Here is a 26444-nt window from a genome sequence, read left to right on the forward strand (position 1 = left end):
CATTACAATAAAAGAGGAACAAATCAGTATTTATTATAACTTTTATGCTATTCTGATAAGAGCAATCTATGTATGTGCTACAACTGAAGTTAAATGAGAAACCCAACTCCCAACAACTCTGGGCAATCACAAATAAAAATACATTTTAAAAATAAAATCAGAAAATCTGCATTAAGAGGTCAAAGAGTTCTTCATGAGTCAAATATTAGGATGTTATAGGACCTGACTTACCAACTTGTTGTCATCTGCTTGTGCATCCTTTCCATCTAATTCCACAGAATCTTCTTCATCATCACTCTTAAGGACCTTAGCAACTTTTTTTGATGCAGAATTCACTGGGAAGTCTTCAGACAGTTCTGAACCATTTATTAATTTCCTGAGAACAAAGTATTTAGCATTAATTACTGAACTACTAAATATCCTATTTATTATTTATTGTATATATTGGTTAAAAGTCAGTTGTAGAAAAATACAGATTTTTCAGTTGCAAGGACTGTGTATTCAAAATCAGTATTCTTTGAAGATTTGGTACAAGAATCATTTCAAGATTGCCTAAGATGATGAATAGACTTTGCAGCTTGGTGTATGAGTACATATCTCAAAGTAACTCACTTTTGTGAAATAAGCACATCTTCCATGTGGCTGTCTTCTGCTTTTTCTTTTTCAGACTTTATTCGTGCCAGAGGCTGGAAGAATGATCTGCTCAGACATAAATAAACATGGTTTACATATTCTTCCTCATTCTCAGGGCTGCAGAGTGCATAATAATTTTTACAAGAGACAGAATGATATCTTAGTTTCTGGCAGCTTTCCAGTTCAAAACGCCAGAAGTTTCCATAATAAAGCAAATACATACCGGTAGATAGCTTAAGATAGAGAATGAAAAAGCGTACCTAAATAAAAGGGCAGGATAAGTATATATATAATAGCAGTAGCAAATGCTGCCTCTGCAAAGAAGTTGAAGAAATGGTGAATCCACCCAGCAGCTGTAAGATTGCACAAACTAACTAGAAACAATGGCATGACAAAATGGTAACAATTGTGTATTGGAATATCTGCAGGAAACACCATTTGCCTGCAAGCAAGAACTGGTAGGACCACAAAATAGGCAAAGTAAAAGAAAATGAGGAAACTAAAGTGCTCTTGGACTTTAGAACTGAAACAAACTAACACCTGCCACATAACAGCCCAGACTTAACTGTTAATAAGAAAGACAAAAAAGCCTGGATAGTGGATGCTGTAGTACAGAAGAGAAGAGATCAAACTGGAGAAAATCCCAAAATACAAAGACCAGCAAATAGATGTAGAACAATTGTGGCAAAAGAAAACAGATAAAATGGATAGATCGAAACAATATTAAGAGGCAACTTGGGTTTAATCCCAAAAGAATTGGAGCACCACTTGAACACCATCAACTCTTACAAAACCAATTGCAAAACATTGTTTTACATGGAACATCTTACATTCTGTAATAATAATCAGACAAGATCTGCCTATCCTAGGTCCTTGGGAAGTATTTAATAGGTGGATAAAAATACCAAATCCAGTCTAAAAATCTGACTGTGTGTGACCAGCCATAATATTTTTTTAAAATCACTCTTTAATTAAAAAGAAACCCTTTGGAAACATTAATATGTCTGTCTTTGCCCAACTACTAATGAAGAAGACAGGGTGCCAATACTTTGGCATTGTTCCTGCTCATAGTGAGCACACAGCTCAACTAATTTCTCCCAAAGGAAGTTCTGGTCTTCAAGAAAGCCAAAAAAAGAATACTACATCTATATATTTTTCAAAAGATGATACACTTTCCTATGCCTGAAAACTGTTTGTCTTATTTGGGGTTCTTTCTTGTAAGCCACTGGGTGGCACTGCTTGAGTTTATGGCCACATAAATATAAACAAATCAATAAACAAGTGTTGCTTGAAAACTTATTTGTTAAGTATTTTAATTGCTGATATGTTCCTTTTACATATTTCAAGAAATTGTTAGTATTTGTTCTTAAAATGGTAATGCTGTTCAGTCCAGAAAAATCATTTCATACTCAAACACTTCACCCCGCAGTTTTAAATGTCTGTCTTGCACACCAGAAATGAAAATTTCCAATTTTCAATAAAGCAAACTTTATTTGCTTAAAGATGGCATGCTGTCACATACCTTATGTTGCTTTGCATTGTAGAGATCTGGATTTTTCCTTAGCTCACCAGTTCCACAAAATAGTTATATCCTATTTTCTCATATGATACAGCTGAAAGAAAATAAGAGATGGCAGATTGAATTTGAGCTGTGTAAAAATGTGACCTTTGGAATTCCAACAAGATGTAGCGATGGCAAACTTGGATGGCTTTAAAAGAAGACTGAATAAATTCATGAAAGGTGTGTATCAAGTTTTTGGAAGACCTAATGTTTCTTTTGGCTTTGGGATATGATGCCTCTATATACCACTTTCAAAAGAAAAAGAACAGCTCATCTCTTTCTCTACCTCAGAAGTCCCTTGTTGGTTAATGTGAAGAAAAAAATAATCGTGTAAGGTGGATCTTAGCTTGATTCAGGAGGCCTGCTCTTTGGTTCTTTTAGAAGCATAGCAGGTTGATTTTAAGCTCATCAAACCCACCCCCTGCTCAACACAGGCATACTTATAAAGATAGCTATTTAGCATCTGCTTGAATGCATGTAATGGAGCAGAAACTGCTATTTCTCTACTTCTGGTTGGTTCCACTTCTAACATTTGAAGAATTTACTTTTCTCTAATTTATTGTTCTATGTCCTGCCTTTCAGATTTTGAAGAATGCTATCAATCTTCCTCTCAGGTACCTTTTCTCAGCTTCTTTAATCTCCCTTAATTATTATTCCTGTTATTATACATAAAAATATTTAATGACTGGAAACACAAAATTATATATCTACAGTTTTATTTTTATTTTGTGGAAGCTGCCTGCAAAATCTTTTCAATATTATTTCTCATTGGACAGGTCAAGTGTGAGCTGTTGCAGATCTCATCCATAAAATGGATAATTTTACAGCCCTTGACAATGGGGAGCAAGTAACTTTCTAGGGAGCAGTTTTTAAACATTTGTGAAACAAAACCGCAATGAAGATGCTAAAATAGCATCTTTTGCAGGATTGCTTGAGTTGTAGAACAGAGAAGTGCTCAACTCTCTTTAAAGTCATAAATTTTAATTCAATTTAAATTTTAAACCATAGTATTACAATTTGACATGCATGTCCACAGTTTTCTACATTCTTTCATCAAAACTGAAACAACAAAAATGTGGAGATAGGTAAGCTAGAACCAGGTAACTTGATTCCTTCCATATGCTTTGTGTACGATGTCAACATGCTGCTCTATTTCGATTAAATTGGAGGTGTCATTTTATTTGGAGCATTAGTTATATTCTAAGACAGTGTTTCTCAAAGTATAATTCTAAGTCCCCCAAGTCCTGTTAGGGGTCTGCAAAATGAAAATTATTTGCCAGCCTATGTTAAAAAAATAACAATGTTAAATGTCATCAAATAATTGTGAAAAGTAATAGTGGCAGTGAATGCATCAATTTTAATATTTAACATGGCCCAGGCTGAGGATTAATTTATTTTAATTGGGGTTTTAGTTGCACAGGGTTAAATTTAATCTTTTTTAAACTGGTTTTAACTTTTGTATTTTTGGTTTTTAATTCCCTGTAAACCGCCCTGAGTCCTCAGGGAAAGGGCGGTATATAAATGTAATAAATAAATAATAAATAAATAAATATACTGCTCAAATAAAGGCAACACTTAAACAACAAAAAATAAAGGGAACACTTAAACAACACAATGTACTGTATTTAATAGTAGGATGTCTTATCTTGTGTTCCCTTTATTTTTTTGAGCAGTATATAACCCATACAAACGAAACCTATTTTAGCATCCTCTATAACTATTCAAAGTGGGAAAGGGTGAGAGAGAAAAGTTTAAAACATAGTGTTCTAAAAGATCAGTTGTAAAAAGGAATAATAGGCATTCAGATGAAAGAGGTTTGGGGGATGGGTCATTCAAATCTGATGGAATATTGGTTATGAGGGTGGTTATGATATTTAAGATGGCCTCCAGTAGCAAATAGTTTGATTCAGAAGCTTTGTGCCAGTACCCTGGGAAATTAATTAAAGACATCCTTTACCTGGATTGTTGCTAAGTTCTAGTCTATGATACCAGTAATATCGGCACTAGCCTATTGCATAGTATGACATTATTAGATTCCTTCCTCCAAGAACCCAAGCAGTTATTATACTTCCTCCTAATTTCCTCCGCTAGAACAGCACTGCTGAGAGCTAGGTTGCATTTGTATTCTACTGTAGACTAAAAACTGCTATGATTATTGGCACTAATGCTGTTGGAATTTAGTGAATGTAGTAAATGTCTAAAATCTCTGAACTATTAAAATGTAAAGGCTTTTCTTCTGCATCAAACTATTTAAAATATTTGCCATACCAGCAGATAAAAGTTTAAGGGGCTTTCTAAACCATTCTTCTATTCCACGTTAATATTTACACAATATTTACATAGCAAGCATGTGAAAGAAATTACTATTGTCTAGCATTATATACCCCTTCATGGATTACTGCCTTGTCGTGGCGAAGGGGCTTGCGTAATTCAATGAAGCTATGAGCTATGCCGTGCAGGGCCACCCAAGACGGACAGGTCATAGCAGAGAGTTCTGACAAAACGTGATCCACTGGAGAAGGAAATGGCAAACCACTCCAGTATCTTTGCCATGAAAACCCTATGGACAGTACCAAAAGGCAAAACGATATGACGCTGGAAGATGAGCCCCTCAGGTCGGAAGGCGTCCAATATGCTACTGGGGAAGAGCAGAGGGCTAGTACTAGTAGCGCCAGAAAGAATGAAGCGACTGGGCCAAAGCCGAAAGGACGCTCAGCTGTGGATATGTCTGGTGGTGAAAGGAAAGTCCGATGCTGTAAAGATTTTTTCTCCATAGGAACCTGGAATGTAAGATCCATGAATCAAGGAAAACTGGACGTGGTCAAACAAGAGATGACAAGACTGAACATTGACATCTTAGGTATCAGCGAACTAAAATGGACAGGAATGGGTGAATTTAATTCAGATGACCATCAGGTATACTACTGTGGGCAAGAATCCTTCAGAAGAAATGGAGTAGCCTTCATAGTCAATAAAAGAGTAGGAAAAGCAATACTGGGATACAATCCTCAAAATGACAGAATGATCTCAGTTCGAATCCAAGGCAAACCATTCAATATCACAGTAGTCCAGGTCTATGCCCCAACCACCAGTGCTGAAGAGGATGAAATTGACCAGTTCTATGAAGCACTACAGCACCTTATAGAACTAACACCAAAAAATGATGTTCTTATCATCATGGGGGATTGGAATGCTAAAGTAGGAAGCCAAAAGATAACTGGAATAACAGGCAAGTTTGGCCTTGGAGTGCAAAATGAAGCAGGGCACAGGCTGATAGAATTCTGTCAAGAGAATACGATGGTCATAGCAAACACTCTTTTCCAACAACCCAAGAGACGGCTTTACACATGGACATCACCAGACGGTCAACACAGAAATCAGATTGACTATATGCTCTGCAGCCAAAGATGGAGAAGCTCTATACAGTCAGTAAAAACAAGACCAGGAGCTGACTGTGGCTCAGACCATGAGCTTCTCCTTGCAAAGTTTAGGCTTAAACTGAAGAAAGTAGGGAAAAGCACTAGGCCACTCAGGTATGAATTAAATCATATCCCTGTTGAATATACAGTAGAGGTGACAAATAGATTTAAGGAATTAGATCTGATAGACAGAGTGCCTGAAGAACTATGGACAGAGGTTCGCGACATTGTACAACAGGTAGCAACCAAAACCATCCCAAAGAAAAAGAAATGCAAGAAAGCAAAATGGCTGTCTGAGGAAGCTTTGCAAATAGCTGAGGAAAGGAGGGAAGCGAAAGGCAAGGGAGAAAAAGAAAGATACACCCAATTGAATGCAGAATTCCAGAGAATAGCTAGAAGAGATAAGAATGCCTTCTTAAATGAACAGTGCAAAGAAATAGAAGAAAATAATAGAATAGGGAGGACCAGAGATCTTTTCAAGAAAATTGGAGAAATGAAGGGAACGTTTAATGCAAAAATGGGCATGATAAAGGACCAAAATGGCAGGGACCTAACAGAGGCAGAAGAGGCAGAAGAGATTAAGAAGAGGTGGCAAAATTACACAGAAGAGCTATACAAGAATGAGCTTAACGTCCCTGATAATCACAATGAGGTGGTCACTGACCTCGAGCCAGACATCCTAGAATGTGAAGTGAAGTGGGCCTTAGAAAAGCTGAGCAACAACAAAGCTAGTGGAAGTGACAGTATTCCAGCTGAGCTATTCAAAATCTTAAAAGACAATGCAGTAAAAGTGCTACACTCAATTTGCCAGCAAATTTGGAAAACTCAACAATGGCCACAGTATTGGAAAAGATCAGTTTACATTCCAATTCCAAAGAAAGGCAGTGCCAAAGAATGTTCAAACTATCGCACCATTGCACTCATTTCTCATGCTAGTAAAGTCATGCTTAAAATCCTACAAGCTAGACTTCAGCAGTATGTGGATCGAGAACTACCAGAAGTGCAGGCAGGATTTCGAAGAGGCAGAGGAACTAGAGATCAAATTGCCAACATACGCTGGATCATGGAGAAAGCTAGGGAGTTCCAGAAAAACATCTACTTCTGCTTCATTGACTATGCTAAAGCCTTTGATTGTGTGGATCATAACAAACTGTGGCAAGTTCTTAAAGAGATGGGAGTACCAGACCATCTTATTTGTCTCTTGAGAAACCTATATGCGGATCAAGAAGCAACAGTGAGAACTGGACACGGAACCACTGATTGGTTCAAAATTGGGAAAGGAGTCCGGCAAGGCTGTATACTGTCGCCCTGCCTATTTAACTTATATGCAGAGCACATCATGAGAAAGGCAGGGCTAGATGAATCAAAAGTTGGAATTAAGATTGCCGGAAGAAATATCAACAACCTAAGATACGCAGATGATACCACTCTAATGGCAGAAAGTGAAGAAGAACTAAAGAGCCTCTTGTTGCGGGTGAAGAAGGAGAGTGCAAAACTTGGGTTGAAACTTAACATTAAGAAAACCAAGATCATGGCATCTGGCCCTCTCAATTCCTGGCAAATAGATGGGGAAGAAATGGAGGTAGTGACAGATTTTATTTTCCTGGGCTCCAAGATCACTGCAGATGGGGACTGTAGCCAAGAAATTAAAAGACGCTTGCTCCTGGGGAGGAAAGCCATGGCAAATCTAGACAGCACACTAAAAAGCAGAGACATCACCCTGTCAACAAAAGTGTGTATAGTCAAGGCTATGGTCTTCCCAGTTGCAATGTATGGCAGTGAAAGTTGGACCATAAGAAAGGCTGAGCGCCAAAGAATTGAAGCCTTTGAACTGTGGTGCTGGAGAAGACTCCTGCGAGTCCCTTGGACTGCAAGGCGATCAAACCGGTCAGTCCTAGAGGAGATCAACCCTGACTGCTCTTTAGAAGGCCAGATCCTGAAGCTAAAACTCAAGTACTTTGGCCACCTAATGAGAAGGAAGGACTCACTGGAGAAGAGCCTAATGCTGGGAAAGATCGAGGGCAATAGAAGAAGGGGACGACAGAGAATGAGGTGGCTGGATGGAGTCACTGAAGCAGTAGGCGTGAGCTTAAATGGACTCCAGAAGATGGTAGAGGACAGGAAGGCCTGGAGGAATGTTGTCCATAGGGTCGCGATGGGTCGGACACGACTTCGCAGCTAACAACAACAACAACAAAGCATTATATATGCAATAAATACACATTTAAAGGAAAAAAAGGTTATTCTTTTATAAATGGTACCAAATGTAACACCAAATGTAACACCAATGAATTGTATCAAATGTAACACTAAGATGTGGGGGCCATCTATTTCCTGCTTTGACAGAGAATTCACACATGGTAATCAACAAAGCTCTTTTGAAATGTTAAAAAGGGTACTCACCTCAAGAAGGTGAGTAAAACAAGATAGTATAGTGATGGATGTAAGGAAGTTGTTACAATGAGTCTTTTGGAAGTAAAGGTTCAAAGAAGATCTTTTTGACTTCAAAGACTGACTTTGGTTTCTTAAAAGGGGGGGCATGTATCGAGAAAAGAAAGTATAAATACTTGCTTTGAAACTTGCTCAGCGCGCTCTTCGAACCCAATCCAACTTGGGAAGGGTCTAAGAGGCCACGTTTGCAAACGTTTTCTTTCTTTATTATTTTCTTTATTATTTTCAATTTCTTTTCAATAAATCTTTGTTTTTGTTAACCAGACTTGTCTTTGAGTTGTGAGTATCAAATTTTGGGTTTTTACATCTCACAATCTTGGCGACCAAACGTGGGGCTTGAAAGAGCCTCTTGGGGCGAGCTGTTCTCAGTAAAGTCCAGGGGCACGCCTGTTGATTTCAACTGCCTGGAGTTGTCTGAGATCTAGCTTCCCTTTGCAGGCTCCGAGCCAAACTAAATTAACAATTCTGGTCTACAAAATCAAAGAATAGGAAAAAGGAAGAGAGTCAACAACTGAGGCCCAGGACCAGGTAACCCAGTGCACTGGCCCAGGTAAGAAACTTTTGCCCCGAAGGAGGGAAGCACGCAATTGTACCTGGGTGGTCAGGAGAGCGATTGTGGGAGGTTTCTGCGATAATGGCTGTGTGAGTGTGATGGGCTGTGTTCTGGGAACACTGGTAAGTCCAAAGCGAGTGCGGACCTGAAAGGTTGCATTTCCTTAACCCGCGAGGGGAGAGGACAGCCTGAAGGGAAGCAAAGTGGTGTTGAAAATTTTGAGTGGCCATAAGATCGAGAACCTCAGGGAACCATAATCAGGGAAACTCTCAAACAAGATGGGCAATTGTTGTAGTTGTTGTTGTAAACCTAAAGAAAAGAAAATTCAAAGAAATAAAAGCAAGTTTTTCTTCTATCTTTTTCTTTTAATCTAGCTCTTTGGACTATTCAATTCCCTTTGTCAAAGGTGAGGTGAGGAGGGTGCTACTTTTCCCCTCCCCCTTTACACTTGCAAAAGACCCCAGGTTCAAAATTCCTTTTAGTCTTTCCCCACTGTCTTTTGAAGTTGGTGGGATAAATTGGAGGTAACCATAAATGTTTTTTCCCTTTTTTTAATTAAAAGGGGAGACCTGTTTTGGCCTAAAACCCCAAATTGATATGTGTGTTTTGTTTTGTTATATATATATTTGGACATTTGGAACATTAAGCTTGGACTTGGAATGGTGAGAAAAATAGGAGATGGTTAAAGGGCCCTATAGAAACCATGTTCGGTTGGAATCACCTCATGATTTTTCTCACGTCTTGTAAGACAAGCCATATGTCTAAACAATTGTTGTTTTAATAGTATCTGTGTATATATGTCTGTCTGTGTTGTTCTGTGTTATTTCCAAGACTTGGAAGAGGGTCAAAATCCTCTCTGATAACACCAAACAAAAAGGCCTTATTTAACAATGTATGGTTTGTCTGGAGAAAGTATGAAATGAAATTTTTGTATGTGAAATTGTTTATGCAAGCAGTCAGAATGGAAGTGAATGAGTTAATTTGCTGATATGTAAATGTATGTGTTAGCCTTCAAACATCACTCACCCCCACCAGTCCCAGGCTGTGAAAGGAATAGTAAATTGCAGATTTTATTGTTGTAAAAGTAAATGAAAAAACAACAATGAGACAAGTTTCATGGACAATGTGTGAGAGAATTTATGGAAAATGCATGTGAAGAACAGCAACAAAAAAAAAATTAGTGGTGAAATTTCTTTTACTCCTGTCTCTTTCTCTTCCCCCCTCCCCAGTTACAAGAGAGAGAAGGGGGGGCGGGTCATTTTAACCATTTTTTTTCTGCTTAGAATTCTGGTCTGAGGAAGGGGGGTGGGTGTGAAATGTAATGCCCACTCTTGCAGTTTCAGCTTGTAAATTTTTTTTTTGAAAGAGGATACAGTAATTGTTGGACAATTTTTTTTGGAAATCTTTGAGTTTTAGAAATTACTCTAATTTTTTTGTGGAGGTTTTTTTTTGATGTTTTTGTGTCTGTGTGCAGGACACATTGATGGAAGGTGATATCTGGGACAATTGGGGGAATTGCAATTCTGTCCTTGTTTGGAACAGGGAAGGGAGTTGGCAATACGACCTTTTCAGAGAATTCAAATTGACTATACTGAATTACCAAAAGCAGGAAAAATAAGGTTTTTGCTTGTCATAGTGGATCATTTAACTCGATGGGTAGAAGCTTTTCCATGTGTGAATACAAATGCTAGCACCACGGGTAGAATATTGTTAGAAAACATAATACCCAGGTATGGTCTTCCTGAAGTAATAGACAGTGACCAGGGGATGCATTTTACGGCAAGGGTAGTAAAATTAATTAATGAGGCCGTAGGAATTAAATGGGATTATCACACAGCTTGGCACCCCAGTAGTTCTGGGATTTCTGAACATGCTAATCAAAAATTAAAACAAACTTTGATTAAATTAATGGAGGAAACAAATTTACCCTGGAATAAATGCCTCCCCTTGGCCTTATTAAGGATATGAACACAACCACGTAAAGATATTGGATTGTCATCATTTGAACTCATGTTTGGAGTACCTTATATGGGGAAGGAGGGATTGCCACGAGTTGAACTGAAAGATAAAATAATAAGAGAATATGTACTTGAACTGTCCAGATGTTTTTCTCTCTTGCGACAGAAAGGCATTCTTGCTCAAACTCCACCCTTGGACTTTGCAGTACACCGATACAAAGCAGGGCAGTGGGTGTTGATAAAAGCCTGGAAAGATGAAAAACTAACTCCAACTTGGGAGGGACCTTACATCATCTTGTTAACTACTGAAACAGCCATCCGGACAGCTGAAAGAGGTTGGACTCATTACTCCCGAGTGAAAGGGCCCGTGCCAGCCCCAGAGAGGTGGAAGGTGGAATCTCACCAAGGAGATCCACTGAAGTTAAAGCTTCGAAGGACCTAACGGACTCTTGACAGAAGGAGGGGTGAAGAGACATAAGGACTAAACATTGCATTTTTTTTTATGCTTCCACTCCCAGAAAAAAGCCAAGATTGGGAAAAATCCAATATCTCCATATCTCCAGGAGGTGCTGGTTTTGTAAGTGCCTTTGTGGATGTTGTTGTTGCTCCTATTATATTGATTGCATTTTATGTACGGGGTGTAAGATAGAGTGTGATATTAAGAGCATAGAAGATGTATTGGAACGTTACTGGGTGGTACTTGGGAGTTCTTCTTATTATACTCTTAAAACCTGTCCAACCACTAGAACCATGTACGCAATGTGTAAAAATGACAAAAAGGGAAGGGAAAATTGAGAAAACAATGATATACCATACTATGATTCCTGAATGTTTACAAACTAACTTAACAGACTGCATTCAAAACGACACACAATATAAGCGTTGTCACACCAACATAGGAGTAGAATGTTATGACCCAAAAGCAATAGGACCAGTAACTGCAAAAATGTGGGTGTATGCTTATAAGGGAGGGGTAGGTGCAATTCAGATGTTCTCATTAAGTCAAATCAGACGAGGTTACATAGCCCATAATGAAACCAGAGGCGGAACTAGTGTGGGGGTGTGCTTTGATGCTTGCCAAGCTATAAATAATGGACAAGGATCTGATAACTCATTTGGGGTGAGATGTGAAAACTTAGAGTGGGAAAGAAGTTATATAAAAGAAAGGAAGTATTTATTTCACAAAGTGCACATATCAAGTGTAATACCTGTTGCCTTTACTCCAAGCTATGATTATTGGTATACTACTACGGTCCCAAATGAGAGAAGTATAGGTCCAAAGGAAGTGAATATTAGTATCGGAAGTACCAGGACTGATTGCACTCAAGGAAAATGTAACCCAATGTGTATACATATAAATCAGTCATTAGAAAAAGGAATTCAATATAAGGACTTTGGAATAGGAATAGATGGAACCGGAAAAGACCCGTGGGGGGGGCTAGTATTAAAAATAGAAACAACTAAAATAAAACCAATACGCAAGAGTATCTTTTGGTCATATTATCAGGAATTCGAAAAATTAGAATTACCTGAATTTCCTAAGAAAACAGTGAATATGTTTGTACAATTGGCTGAAGAAATTGCTAAAACTCTAACAGTAAGAAATTGTTTTGTTTGTGGAGGAACAAATATGGGAGAACAATGGCCATGGGAGGCTCAAGAATTAAAACATGACATTGTGGTGGAAATGTGGAAAAATAAAACTCTCAAGTTCACAAAAGGAAAAGAGGGAACATGGGCATTAACCACAAATTTAGTAGGGAAAGTATGTTATGAGAGACAAAGAAAGAATAGGAAAGTCGCAGTAGGAGACATGATTTGCTTGGCTGTATGGAACAATGACAGTTGGTGGGGAGGAAGTGGAATATCAAAGAAAGAGACATTAAGTGAAATAACTGAGATGGCTTATTTAAAAGATCCTGAAAACGACACCCTGGACTGGGTAGCCCCGGAAGGTATGTATTGGATATGTGGAAAATATGCCTATGGGTATCTACCCAAGGGGTGGTATGGATCTTGTATCTTAGGAATAATAAAGCCAAGTTTTTTTCCTCCTTCCCATCGAACAAAAACAATCGCTGGGACTAACTGTATATGATGATTTATCAGATAAAGTCCGAAAGAAAAGAGCCATACAACCAAGCAATATGAAAATTGGAACCTGGAAAGATGATGATTGGACTCCAGAGAAGATCATCAACTATTATGGACCAGCTAAATGGGCGGAAGATGGCACTTTAGGTGCCAGAGAGCCCATCTATATTCTAAATAGGGTAATTAGGCTACAAGCAGTGCTTGAAATAATTACAAATGACACTGTAAGTACTCTAACGCATTTAGCTAAGGAAAGTGTAAAGTCTCGAACTTACATTATGCAGAATCGGTTAGCCTTAGACTACTTATTAGCTCAAGAAGGAGGTGTGTGTGGAAAATTTAATCTGAGCAATTGCTGCATTGAAGTAGATGAAAGTGGTATGGTAGTAAAGGAAATTACAGACAAAATGATAAAATTAGCTCATGTCCCAGTCCAAACCTGGAAGGGGTTGACCTTAGATGGGGTAAATAATTGGTTTGGAGGGTGGTTTGCAAATTGGAAAGAACTAGCAAAATTTGCAATACTAGGATTCTTGGCTATTATGTTTTTACCATGTTTGATTCCTCTCATACAAATACTAATAAGACGAACAATGAAAAGTATGACCTTAATAACATCTTCAGTTGAAAATGGGAAAAAAGAAACAATGTTAATAATGAAGGTAGGAAAACAAGGGCTGGGGAAAGAAGATTCAGAATACAATAACTTGCTTCCACACAAATTAGGAAATGATGAATTCCTAAAAGTATAAAAGAATAATTCAGGTAGAAGAGAAAAAGGGTGGAATTAAAGGGAAAAAAAGGTTATTCTTTTATAAATGGTACCAAATGTAACACCAATGAATTGTATCAAATGTAACACTAAGATGTGGGGGCCATCTATTTCCTGCTTAGACAGAGAATTCACACATGGTAATCAACAAAGCTCTTTTGAAATGTTAAAAAGGGTACTCACCTCAAGAAGGTGAGTAAAACAAGATAGTATAGTGATGGATGTAAGGAAGTTGTTACAATGAGTCTTTTGGAAGTAAAGGTTCAAAGAAGATCTTTTTGACTTCAAAGACTGACTTAAGTTTCTTAAAAGGGGGGGCATGTATCGAGAAAAGAAAGTATAAATACTTGCTTTGAAACTTGCTCAGCGCGCTCTTCGAACCCAATCCAACTTGGGAAGGGTCTAAGAGGCCACGTTTGCAAACGTTTTCTTTCTTTATTATTTTCTTTATTATTTTCAATTTCTTTTCAATAAATCTTTGTTTTTGTTAACCAGACTTGTCTTTGAGTTGTGAGTATCAAATTTTGGGTTTTTAAATCTCACACATTCATAGTTTTTCTTCCATTTCTCTCACTTAACACAGCATTTTTTATAACTGCAGATCTGCAAGACAAATGATTGCATAAAGAGCCACTAGATTTTCTTTCATTTAACACACATTTGGAAATATATATGCAAAAACAAGGGAAGAAATAAAATCCCACAAATCATACAGCAAGGAACTAACTCTGAAAACACCTTTTCGATGTTTTGCAATGCTGCTTCTCTCCTCTTTTAACTCATCTTCATAATATAAGACCAGCTGTTTTATATCAATTTGCTTTAAAAATATCACACTCCATATCCTTCCCATAAAATTTGCCACAGTAGTTTACACAAGAGCGTACAAATAGAATAACATTAGAAAAAAGATCCTTGGGGACTAATATTTCTTTTTGAAAGGAATGGGTAGCTCTCTCTGTTATTTAGCTTGCCTCCGTTTTTCCCCTCGTTGACCTGTCCTGAAGCCACTATAGGGACAGAAGAGCCAATACATATAACAATATTCTAAAGTCTCGCCTATATTTAGAGGAAAAAAAGAGGTAGGTGTGTATCTTTGGTGCGTAGGGAGGAAGTGCTATCCACAAGAACAGTTAATAAGGGGAGCTTTCCCACCATTTCCTTCTCTGCGATTTACAGAGAGGAATCTCTCACACCCCGTTCTATCCTGGACGCACAAATTATTCCCGCCAAAAATATCCCCCCCCCCCGTCGCACGAAAGCTCCCTCGGCAGCCCCGCAGCGGGGGTAAGCGCGCGCGCGCGCAAAGCGAAAAAGAATTACCTGTCTCAGCTTCAATGTCTCTCCCTCACCTAGCAACATCCCGCCCATTTTCTTTTTCGCGCGAAAAAGCAAGCTATCTATCGGCGGAAAAAAACATACACCAGCGAGCGGATCCTGACGTCATAGGTCCTCGACGCCTTATAAACTCCATAAAATGTCCCTCGTTTTCTTTCGTAAACTTCCCCAAGCCTGCTGGGAAATGATGTCCTGCTTGAAAAAGTCTCGCTCATTTCTGTTACCAGAAAGAACTTGGAAGATTACTGAGATTGCATTCAGAAAACGAAGGTCATGTTTGGGAGGAAGACGAGAGAGGGGAAAGAACTGGGGTTGGAAAGCCTGATAGAAGTATCTATAAAGATTCTCATTCATCCAGGTTATGGTTGTCCCAAAGGTAGTTTTTTTAGGAGCAACTGGACTTTGAAGACGTTTCACTTCTCATCCAAGAAGCTTCTTCGGAGCTGAAGAAGCTTATTGGATGAGAAACGAAACGTCTCCAAAGAAAAACAAAGTCCAGTTGCTTCCTGAAAAAGCACCTGTGGGATGACCTAATAAAAGTGTTTGGCTCTCAGCCTTGGAAGTTCACAAACCTTTGCCCTTTCTCATCTCATTTCAATACTGCTGCACAGTGGTGATTTGTTTATTTAGCAAATGGCACACAATGTCAGGGAAATCTACAAATGCTAAACACAATGCAATCCTGTCAGCCTAAATTGCTATTTCAGTATGTTAGGCACTTGTGTGCCTATCCTTGGTGCATCTCTGAAGCCAACTAGCTTGCAACAAATGACTAGCGGTGCTGGGGTTCTTGTCTCTTCCAGGCTCCTCCGCTGGTCTCGCCTCGTGTTGCTTTGTGTCTGGCCAGGGCTAGTGCCGGCTTCCGCTCTGCACACACACAAAGCCAGCTAGGTTTTTCCTATTGAAGTGGTACTCATTTATCTACTAGAGGAGAGAAATTGGCCCTTTAAATCAAAAGTCAACCTGAAAGGCCCTGAGGTTGGCACCTGATCCCCAAGAGCCAGAAAGAAGAGAGAGGTTTTGCTATGTTTTTTGGGGGAAAGTTTGGGGTGATTTCCTCCTTCCATTATGTATTCAAGATGGACAGTGATTAATATTTATGTTACTTATATGTAAGGGCGTAGGTCTATACATATGTTGTATATACTATGCTTAATGTGTGTTATGTATGTGTACACTTTGAGAGCAAGCAACTAAATTTCATTTTTAATATGTGCCGTTGTGCCCACAGTAAAAAAATGACAATAAAGGTTATCTAATCTAAAGAAGTTGTAGCAGTAGTAAATGAAAGTGTACATGGAAAAGTCTGTATGGAAATCCTCCCATTCTTCCCATTCAATATAAATGTAAGCACATGAGTTTGTTTCCAGTTTAAAGATCTTACGTACAGTTGCAAGAAAAAGTATGTGAACCCTTTGGGATTACGTGGAGTTTTGCATGAATTGGCCATAAAATGCACTCTAAATGTCATGTAAGTCACAACAATAGAAAAACAGTCTGCTTAAAATAATACTACACAAACATTAGCTGTTGTCATGTTTTAATTGAACATAAGATGGAAACATTCACAGTGCAGGGTGGAAAAAGTATGTGAACCTTTGGACTTAATAACTGGTTGACCCTCCTTTGGCAGCAATAACCTCAACCAAACGTTTCCTGTAGTTGCAGATCAGACCTGCACAACGATCTGGAGTAATTTTGGACCACTCCTCTTCACAAAACTGTTTCAGTGTAGCAATATTCTTGGGATGTCTGGTGTGAATCGCTCTCTTAAGGTCATGCCACAGCATTTCAATCGGGTTGAGGTCAGGACTCTGACTGGGCCACTCCAGAAGGCGTACTCTGTTCTGTTGAAGCCATTGTTTTGTTGAATTACTTGTATGCTTTGGGTCATTGTCCTGTTGCATCACCCATCCTCTGCGGAGCTTCAGTTGGCGGACAGATGGTTGTACGTTTTCCTGCAAAATGTCCTGATAAAATCTGGAATTCATTTTCCCATCAATGACAACAATCCGTCCAGGCCCCAAGGCAGCAAAGCAGCCCCAAACCATGATGCTCCCTCCGCCATGTTTTACAGTGGGGATGAGGTTTTGATGTTGGTGTGCTGTGCCTTTTTTTCTCCACACATAGTGTTGTGTGTTTTTCCCAAACAACTCAATTTTGGTTTCATCTGTCCACAGTATATTTTGACAGTAGTGCTGTGGAACATCCAACTGCTCTTTTGCAAACTTCAAACGTGCTGCAATATTTTTTTTGGACAGCAATGGCTTCCTCCGTGGTGTCCTCCCATGTACTCCATTCTTGTTTAATGTTTTCCTTATTGTAGATGTGTCAACAAAAATGTTAGCATATGCCAGAGATTTCTGTAGGTCTTTAGCTGACACTCTAGGATTCTTCTTTACCTCATTAAGCATTATGCGCTGTGCTCTTGCAGTCATTTTTACAGGACGACCACGCCTAGGGAGAGTAGCAACAGTGCTAAACTTTCTCCATTTGTAGACAGTCTGTCTTACCGTGGACACATGAACATCAAGGCTTTTGGAGATACTTTTGTAACCCTTTCCAGCTTCATGCAAGTCAACAATTCTTGATCGTAGGTCTTCTGAGAGCTCTTTTCTGCGAGGCATGGTTCACATCAGACAGTGCTTCTTGAGACCAGTAAACCCAAAACAGGTGTGCATTTTTAAAGGGCAGGACAGCTGTCAGCAACACATCCAATATCATCACACTGGTTGGAGTCAAGGTTGGCTCACTCCTGGCTCCAATTAGCTCTTGGAGAAGTCATTAGGCTAGGGGTTCACATACTTTTTCCATCCTGCACTGTGAATGTTTCCATCCTATGTTCAATTAAAACATGACAACAGCTAATGTTTGTGTAGTATTATTTTAAGCAGACTGTGTTTTTCTATTGTTGTGACTTACAGGATGTTTAGAGCGTATTTTATGGCCAATTCATGCAAAACTCCACGTAATCCCAAAGGGTTCACATACTTTTTCTTGCAACTGTATACTACTTCTGATTATGACATAAACAGCTATGTTTGAAGAAAATAAACATTTCTTGTTTTACCTCATTATGATATTTTATCATTAAGTACCAAATCTGTAAATTCAATTAAGGATGATTTTGTACAATGTATTAAGTCATTTTAGATAATGCATCTAATAATCTTAAGGAGAGGGAAGTTTTTCAGTTTTTTGCACTTACAAATTTTCTTGATTTCCATCCATTTGGTATAAGCTACCCCTGCTGGTTTGGATTCTTCTCTTCTTCATTCTTCTGAGTTATGCCCTACATTATAGGGGTGTCAAACTCCCAACGTCACATGTGTCACAACATTGCTGGCAAAGGGGTGGGCGTGGTTTCACTATGATGCATCTGGCCCGTGGGCCAGCAGATTGACACCCCTGCCCTACAACATCATAGCTTGTGTGTTATATGTTCAGAATTAAATATAGCAATATATTACAGATTTAAAGAGGGGAGATTAAATGAGACATCTGAGTTCCTTTTCATAAGTTGTACATTTTTACATTTCTTGCAAAGTGATCCCCCCCCAGTTTGCTTTTAAGTTATTTTTAACTAGTTGCTAGAAATCAGATGGTTCTTATATAAGGTGAAAAAAATGTATATCAAATACATTTGGAAATGATGCCTCAGCATTACAAAATTAGTATCTACTAGCAATCATTCAGGGACAACATACCATTCTTGCTGAAGGCAAGCCTTTCTATGAACTAATATACTTTGCTTATCCTAAAAGGAATCCCCAAAAAGAAAAAGAATAATATAATAAATATGGATATATTTTAATATGTACTGCATATAAAGATGAAGGAAATTTAAAAACCATCAATAAGAACAGTCCCTTTGTTTGTTAGAAGCAAAAATTATGCTTCAGTTTACTGGAATTTTCATATAAATCTAATGCTGGAGATGCACTACAGCTGTCAAGTCTAACTTTTGAAAATGTTCATGTGAAAGAATAACATTGTTCTATCTCCAGTTAAGTATGCACATTTGCAAACATGAAATTCAGTACAAAAGTCCCTGTCACCTGGGTTCCCTTAAATTCAGCCCAGGAACCTCTCAACACTGAAAACAAATTCCTTCTACATGGATGCTACTAGCCCGAAGAAATCTGGGTTCTCTCTCAGACCTATGATTTTTATATATTATTTACCTGTCTCTGCATATGAAACCCACTTTGAAATACAAACGTGTGCATTTAATACATAACGCAGTAAATCAATATTTACACAAATTATGGTGGGGCGTGGGTGAGGCACCTACTAGAAAGGAAATGTATTCAGACAGGCATGTTTTTCTAAGCTCGACCAATCAGAGCTCCGAACCCTGGATCCCAGCCCCAGCCGTTCCAGCTGCAGAGCGCCCTCCGCTGTCTTTAATCCAAAGACTGTATTCCTGTTGCCGGGCTGTCCTCCAACCCCTTCCAGGTGTCTTGGATCTTTGCCTATCAAAGTTGCAGCTGAAAACAGGCACGAGCTCGGGGGAATAAACCTGTGTGGCTCTTTTCTTGCTGATTCCGGCCGAGCGAAGAGGCGAGCCGCGCGCCCCCCCCTGCTGGAGCTTCCCTCAGAACAATCGATTTAGAATGACGTCGCACGGCCAAAGTCGAAAAATTAATCTGAGGGATGCTGAAAGGAGACGATAACTGAAAGGTGTTATCCAGAAGGTTTTTGCAGTGTTAAGAGGTGACACGTGAAAAAGTATCTCTAGGCATGTGTAAAGGGCTCTGAATCAGGAAGTTTGACATCTCAGAGTATTGGTGAGACAAAGATGCAATTCCCTGTATAGTGGAACTGCATCTACACTCTTGCAGCATAAGAATTTGTTACTATTGTGTGCAAAGCAAGCTTTGAAAATTAGGAATATACTTGAAGGACATAGTAGTTCTAAGCAGGCCAACATGCAAGCACATCTGTGAGCATGTGTCAAATATGGAGCAAGTCTTTACAGTTTGCACATGCTCAACAATGCTGTCACCTTCACAGGCTCAAGATAGCCAAACCCAGAACCATTATGTTATAGTAGTTATGGTATTGATCTATAAGCAAAGAAACCCAGATGCTAGTTCCCCTTAATCTAGCTTTGAGTTAATTGTGTTCTCTCAGCCCAATCTATCTTGTAGGGTTGTGAAGAAAAACTTATCTTTTACTGCAGTTATGCATACTTCTGTATACTAATCACACCTATTGTCAGGTCCAAAATAAACCTCCAAATCTACTAGGACTGGGACATTTCCAGTCATTTCATGGGATCAGCAGCAGTAGTTTGATCTTGTGTCAAACTGGGAACAAATATTTAAAAGCAGATGGTTGCCACTTTCGACCCCCATCCCTCACTGAGTCTAATATGTACTCAGATTATTCAGGTTGCAATAAGTTCTGTTAGAACTTGGTAGGAGTCTGATACCTGATAGGAGTAGCCTTCATAGTCAATAAAAGAGTAGGAAAAGCAATACTGGGATACAATCCTCAAAATGACAGAATGATCTCAGTTTGAATCCAAGGCAAACCATTCAATATCACAGTAGTCCAAGTCTATGCCCCAACCTGAAGAGGATGAAATTGACCAGTTCTATGAAGCCCTACAGCACCTTATATAACTAACACCAAAAACGATGTCCTTATCATCATGGGGGATTGGAATGCTAAAGTAGGAAGCCAAAAGATAACCGGAATAACAGGCAAGTTTGGCCTTGGAGTACAAAATGAAGCAGGGCACAGGCTGATAGAATTTTGTCAAGAGAATACGATGGTCATAGCAAACACTCTTTTCCAACAACCCAAGAGACGTCTCTACACATGGACATCACCAGACGGTCAACACAGAAATCAGATTGACTATATGCTCTGCAGCCAAAGATGGAGAAGCTCTATACAGTCAGTAAAAACAAGACCAGGAGCTGACTGTGGCTCAGACCATGAGCTTCTAGTTGCAAAGTTTAGGCTTAAACTGAAGAAAGTAGGGAAAAGCGCTAGGCCAGTCAGGTATGAATTAAATCATATCCCTGTTGAATATACAGTAGAGGTGACAAATAGATTTAAGGAATTAGATCTGATAGACAGGGTGCCTGAAGAACTATGGACAGAGGTTCGCAACATTGTACAAGAGGTAGCAACCAAAACCATCCCAAAGAAAAAGAAATGCAAGAAAGCAAAATGGCTGTCTGAGGAAGCTTTGCAAATAGCTGAGGAAAGGAGGGAAGCGAAAGGCAAGGGAGAAAAAGAAAGATACGCCCAATTGAATGCAGAATTCCAGAGAATAGCTAGAAGAGATAAGAATGCCTTCTTAAATGAACAGTGCAAAGAAATAGAAGAAAACAATAGAATAGGGAGGACCAGAGATCTTTTCAAGAAAATTGGAGAGATGAAGGGAACGTTCAATGCAAAAATGGGCATGATAAAGGACCAAAATGGCAGGGACCTAACAGAGGCAGAAGAGATTAAGAAGAGATGGCAAAATTACACAGAAGAACTATACAAGAATGAGCTTAATGTCCCTGATAATCACAATGAGGTGGTGGTCACTGACCTCGAGCCAGACATCCTAGAATGTGAAGTGAAGTGGGCCTTAGAAAAGCTGAGCAACAACAAAGCTAGTGGAGGTGACAGTATTCCAGCTGAGCTATTCAAAATCTTAAAAGACGATGCGGTAAAAGTGCTACACTCAATTTGCCAGCAAATTTGGAAAACTCAGCAGTGGCCACAGTATTGGAAAAGATCAGTTTACATTCCAATTCCAAAGAAAGGCAGTGCCAAAGAATGTTCAAACTATCGCACCATTGCACTCATTTCTCATGCTAGTAAAGTTATGCTTAAAATCCTACAAGCTAGACTTCAGCAGTATGTGGATCGAGAACTACCAGAAGTACAGGCAGGATTTCGAAGAGGCAGAGGAACTAGAGATCAAATTGCCAACATACGCTGGATCATGGAGAAAGCTAGAGAGTTCCAGAAAAACATCTACTTCTGCCTCATTGACTATGCTAAAGCCTTTGATTGTGTGGATCATAACAAACTGTGGCAAGTCCTTAAAGAGATGGGTGTACCAGACCATCTTATTTGTCTCTTGAGAAACCTATATGCGGGCCAAGAAGCAACAGTGAGAACTGGACATGGAACCACTGATTGGTTCAAAATTGGGAAAGGAGTCTGGCAAGGCTGTATACTGTCACCTTGCCTATTTAACTTATATGCAGAGCACATCATGAGAAAGACAGGGCTAGATGAATCAAAAGTTGGAATAAAGATTGCTGGAAGAAATATCAACAACCTAAGATATGCAGATGATACCACTCTAATGGCAGAAAGTGAAGAGGAACTGAAGAGTCTCTTGTTGCGAGTGAAGAAGGAGAGTGCAAAAGTTGGGTTGAAACTAAACATTAAGAAAACCAAGATCATGGCATCCGGCCCTCTCAATTCCTGGCAAATAGATGGGGAAGAAATGGAGGTAGTGACAGATTTTATTTTCCTGGGCTCCAAGATCACTGCAGATGGGGACTGTAGCCAAGAAATTAAAAGACGCTTGCTCCTCAGGAGGAAAGCCATGGCAAATCTAGACAGCACACTAAAAAGCAGAGACATCACCCTGTCAACAAAAGTGCGTATAGTCAAGGCTATGGTCTTCCCAGTTGCAATGTATGGCAGTGAAAGTTGGACCATAAAAAAGGCTGAGCGCCAAAGAATTGAGGCCTTTGAACTATGGTGTTGGAGAAGACTTCTGCGAGTCCCTTGGACTGCAAGGCGATCAAACCGGTCAGTGCTAGAGGAGATCAACCCTGACTGCTCTTTAGAAGGCCAGATCCTGAAGCTAAAACTCAAATACTTTGGCCACCTTATGAGAAGGAAGGACTCACTGGAGAAGAGCCTAATGATGGGAAAGATTGAGGGCAAGAGAAGAAGGGGACGACAGAGAATGAGGTGGCTGGATGGAGTCACTGAAGCAGTAGGCGTGAGCTTAAATGGACTCCAGAAGTTGGTAGAGGACAGGAAAGCCTGGAGGAACATTGTCCATAGGGTCGCGATGGGTCGGACACGACTTCGCAACTAACAACAACAACAAAGTAATTTTACTGCCTTAAAACTGTTTTCGTGAACCTTGGTCCACTTCCATGGGGTGTTTTTGTCTAAGAGCCGGTGTAATGGCTCTGCCACTGCGGCCTTGTTAGGAAGGAACACATGGTAAAAATTAAGGAATGCCTGAAGCTCTCCTTTGGACCTGGGGCTAGGCACCAGCTGAATGGCCTTCAGCTTGGAATTGGAAGGATGGATGCCTTCAGCATCAATATGGAATCCCAGGACCTCAGTAGAAGGAACCCCAATGTTACATTTATTTCTTTTTAGTTTAAGGCCTGCTTCGTGGAACTGTTGGAGGACGGCTTTGAGCCTCCTTGCAAGCACCTCAGTGGACTCCCCGGCGATGAGTACATCGTCGAAATAGGGGCAAACCCCTGGAATGCCCTTGAGCGTACGCTCCATAATTCCTTGAAAAATCCCAGGAGCTATGCTAACCCCGAGTTGGAGGCGTTTGACTTTAAAAGCCTCCCTGTGTGTTACAATGGTTTGTGCAGCCGCTGTGGCCTCCTCGACAGGTAACTGCTGATAGGCATGTGCCAAATCTAATTTAGTGAACATGGTCCCCCCTTGCAGCGATGCCAAAATGTAGCTAACGACTGGCACCAGGGACGCGTGCTGCTTAAATGCCCTATTTATGGTGCACTTGTAATCAGTGCAAATCCTGACCTCCCCATTGGCCTTAAGTGGCGTGACAATTGGGGTTTCCCATTCACCTCCATCTACGGGCTGTAGTATCCCGACTCACTAGCTTGTCTAGCTCTGCATCAATTTTATGTTTAAGCGCAAATGGCACTCTATTAAGTTTGATCCTAATAGGCATTACGGCAGGATAAAGTTTAAAGGCTATCAGACGGCCCTTGTACACTCCCAGGCTTGTATCAAAAATGTCCGCGAACTCCTCGCATACTGACGCCAAGTTCACTGCTTGTGTCCGGTGGATTCCGGTGACTTGGATGCCCAGAGCGTCAAACAATCAAGCCCTATTAAGCTCGTTCTCTGGCCCTCCACCACAATCACATCCAGGGCCCCTGAAAACCCCTTGAACTTGACGGCCAAGGTGGCCTCGCCTTTGACGGCAACTCAGGAGTTTTGGAAGTCAGTCAGGATGATGTTGGATGGCCTAAGCTTGGCCCATCTCTTGCTGCAGTTGCAGATGAAACAGAAGGTCTCCAGGGAAATGATGGACACAGCTGAGCCAGTGTCCAGTTCCATCCTGCAAGGAACGCAAGAGTCACACAGTAAACACAAGAGTATACTGAGTTGTAAAAGCAAAAAGTAGTTTACTTTTGAGGTGGTGTAAAAACAAAAATGCACAGTCAAAAATAAATAGTCCAAGTAGCAATCCAAAATACAAAGTCTTCTTACCGGTCCAGAGGTCAATACACAGTTCAGGTAACAGAGCAAAAACAGTAACAGTAGAAAGCAATGAATTCAGAGAGAGAAAGAAGCTACGTTCCTAGCTTCCACTTATGGCCATGAGAACACTTACACACCCATTGGCCAATTAACATCTTAAAGACATAACATCTTGGTTAATATATTTTCAACCCAACATTGTAGGCTAACACCATATGCGACCTGAAGTCGCAGTTTGGGCTTAAGGGGATGGCAAGCTCCCGTGTGGCAAATGCTCCGATGGCTGGAGCAAAACCCTATACTAAGCTGTGCCGGGGCTCCGGTACCTATCCTGATTGGAACGTCCAAATGGCAGTCCTTCTGGTGACCTCTGCAGATGTGATGTGCCGGTTGTTAGGCATATGGTGTTAGCCTACAATGTTGGGTTGAAAATATATTAACCAAGATGTTATGTCTTTAAGATGTTAATTGGCCAATGGGTGTGTAAGTGTTCTCATGGCCATAAGAGGAAGCTAGGAACGTAGCTTCTTTCTCTCTCTGAATTCACTGCTTTCTACTGTTACTGTTTTTGCTCTGTTACCTGAACTGTGTATTGACCTCTGGACCGGTAAGAAGACTTTGTATTTTGGATTGCTACTTGGACTATTTATTTTTGACTGTGCATTTTTGTTTTTACACCACCTCAAAAGTAAACTACTTTTTGCTTTTACAACTCAGTGTACTCTTGTGTTTACTGTGTGACTCTTGCTGCTCTCAGTACCCTTCCTTGTCTGTGCAACTCTTTGGTAGCACAAGGAGACCTCTGCACAACAAATTCCTTAACACTGGTTATGGGCCCAGGCCTGTACTGAGAGTAAGTACACACAGTATTCCTAGCTGAGTTTGTGTTAGCTATTTGGTGTAAAATGGCACAAGAACTGTTGTCAGGCATCTCTTGGATAACCCGGTTGGATGGGACAAACTATGTTTCCTGGTCCACGAAATGCTGCTTGCTTTTGCACAAGGAAGGAGTATGGACTGTTGTAAATAACTCACCAGATATTACTGCTTGGGATGCAAATAACAAAGAGGATACAAAGAAGATAGACGACTTTAAACATAGCAATGAGAAAGCACTTTGCATTATTGGACTAACACTGAATGATCAGCAGCTTGTCCATATTCGTGGTGAGGAGTCTGCTGCTAGGTGTTGGCACATTTTGCGAAGGCTTTATGTTCGAGACAGTGTGGGTGCACATATACACCTTACAGGTAAGCTGTTTAGGGCTCGTCTGCAGAAGAATGGAGATATGCTGACCCATTTAAACTACATGAAGGCAACTTTTCAACTTTCCTTAACACCGGTCTTCCTGCAGGCCCAAGATGTGGCTGTCCGGAACCTGCAGTCTGCTCGTTGGTGGTGGCCACCGCAGCCCAGACACCGAGGGAAAGGAACTGCCTTGTAAGGAGTCTTCGGTTCTTTGTCATGGTGCCATTGGATCTTGTCAACTTCATGGTTGAAATCGATGTCTTCTGGAAGTTTGGCGTCCTTATGGTGGATGGCTTCCTTATACTGAGTGCTTTTGGTGGGCCGCATGGCTTTCACAGCTCCAGCAGCGGCTTTGTCCGCCATGATTTCTTTTAAGGCTTCCTGGAGTGAGAGAGTCTCTTTTGCAAAAAGTTTCTGTTGTAGCTCTCTGCTCCGAAGTCCACAGACCAGTCGGTCTCAAAGCCTTTCTTCTAAGTCCGAAAATTGGCAAAGGCGCGAAGCTTGTCTCAATGCTGTGATGAATTCCGTTGCCGTCTCTCCGGGTTGTTGAACTCGTTGTTCAAAGGCGTGCCTCCATGCTATCACCAACAATTTGGGCTGGAAATGGTTGCCAAGCCATTTCTTCAGGTCCACGTAAGTAACTGACTCCAGCTGCGCCAGTGCGACCAAGTTCTCCACAATATTGAAGGTTGCAGGCCCGCAGACACAGAGGAGTGTTGCGGCCTTCAGGCTGTCTTCGGCGACTTGGTTGGTACGGAGGTAGTTTTCAACCCTCGAGATGTAGGATGCCCATCTCTCTGGGTGAGTAACATCAAACTTCTCAAGCTTTCCGACTTTTGCTATCTTCAGGAAGTCTTTGCGGCTTGGGTCTCTCGTTGTCTTGTCCTGCTCCTTCTGTAGGCCCTGGGACTGGTCCACAGAGCGGGGTGGTCACTAGTGTGGCTTGCTAGGCCGACT

General features: G+C 40.3%; 1 protein-coding gene across 3 annotated transcripts in view; it reads right to left on the reverse strand.

Annotated features, from left to right (window-relative positions):
* The window catches only part of LOC308676520 (DNA ligase 1-like), a 33185-nt gene extending 18369 nt beyond the window's left edge, over positions 1 to 14816 (reverse strand). For all 3 annotated transcript variants that reach the window (XM_081342360.1, XM_081342359.1, XM_081342361.1), the window contains exons 1-4: positions 14765 to 14816; positions 2156 to 2246; positions 613 to 699; positions 232 to 376 (exon numbers count right to left, since the gene is read on the reverse strand). In XM_081342360.1, coding sequence (XP_081198486.1) covers positions 232 to 376; positions 613 to 699; positions 2156 to 2172 — 249 coding nt within the window. In that variant the 5' untranslated portion in view covers positions 2173 to 2246; positions 14765 to 14816. The remainder of the gene's footprint in view (positions 1 to 231; positions 377 to 612; positions 700 to 2155; positions 2247 to 14764) is intronic.
* Positions 14817 to 26444: the final 11628 nt, after the last annotated feature.

Source organism: Vipera berus (genome assembly GCF_964194415.1).
Source record: "Vipera berus genome assembly, chromosome: W".
NCBI lineage: Eukaryota > Metazoa > Chordata > Lepidosauria > Squamata > Viperidae > Vipera > Vipera berus.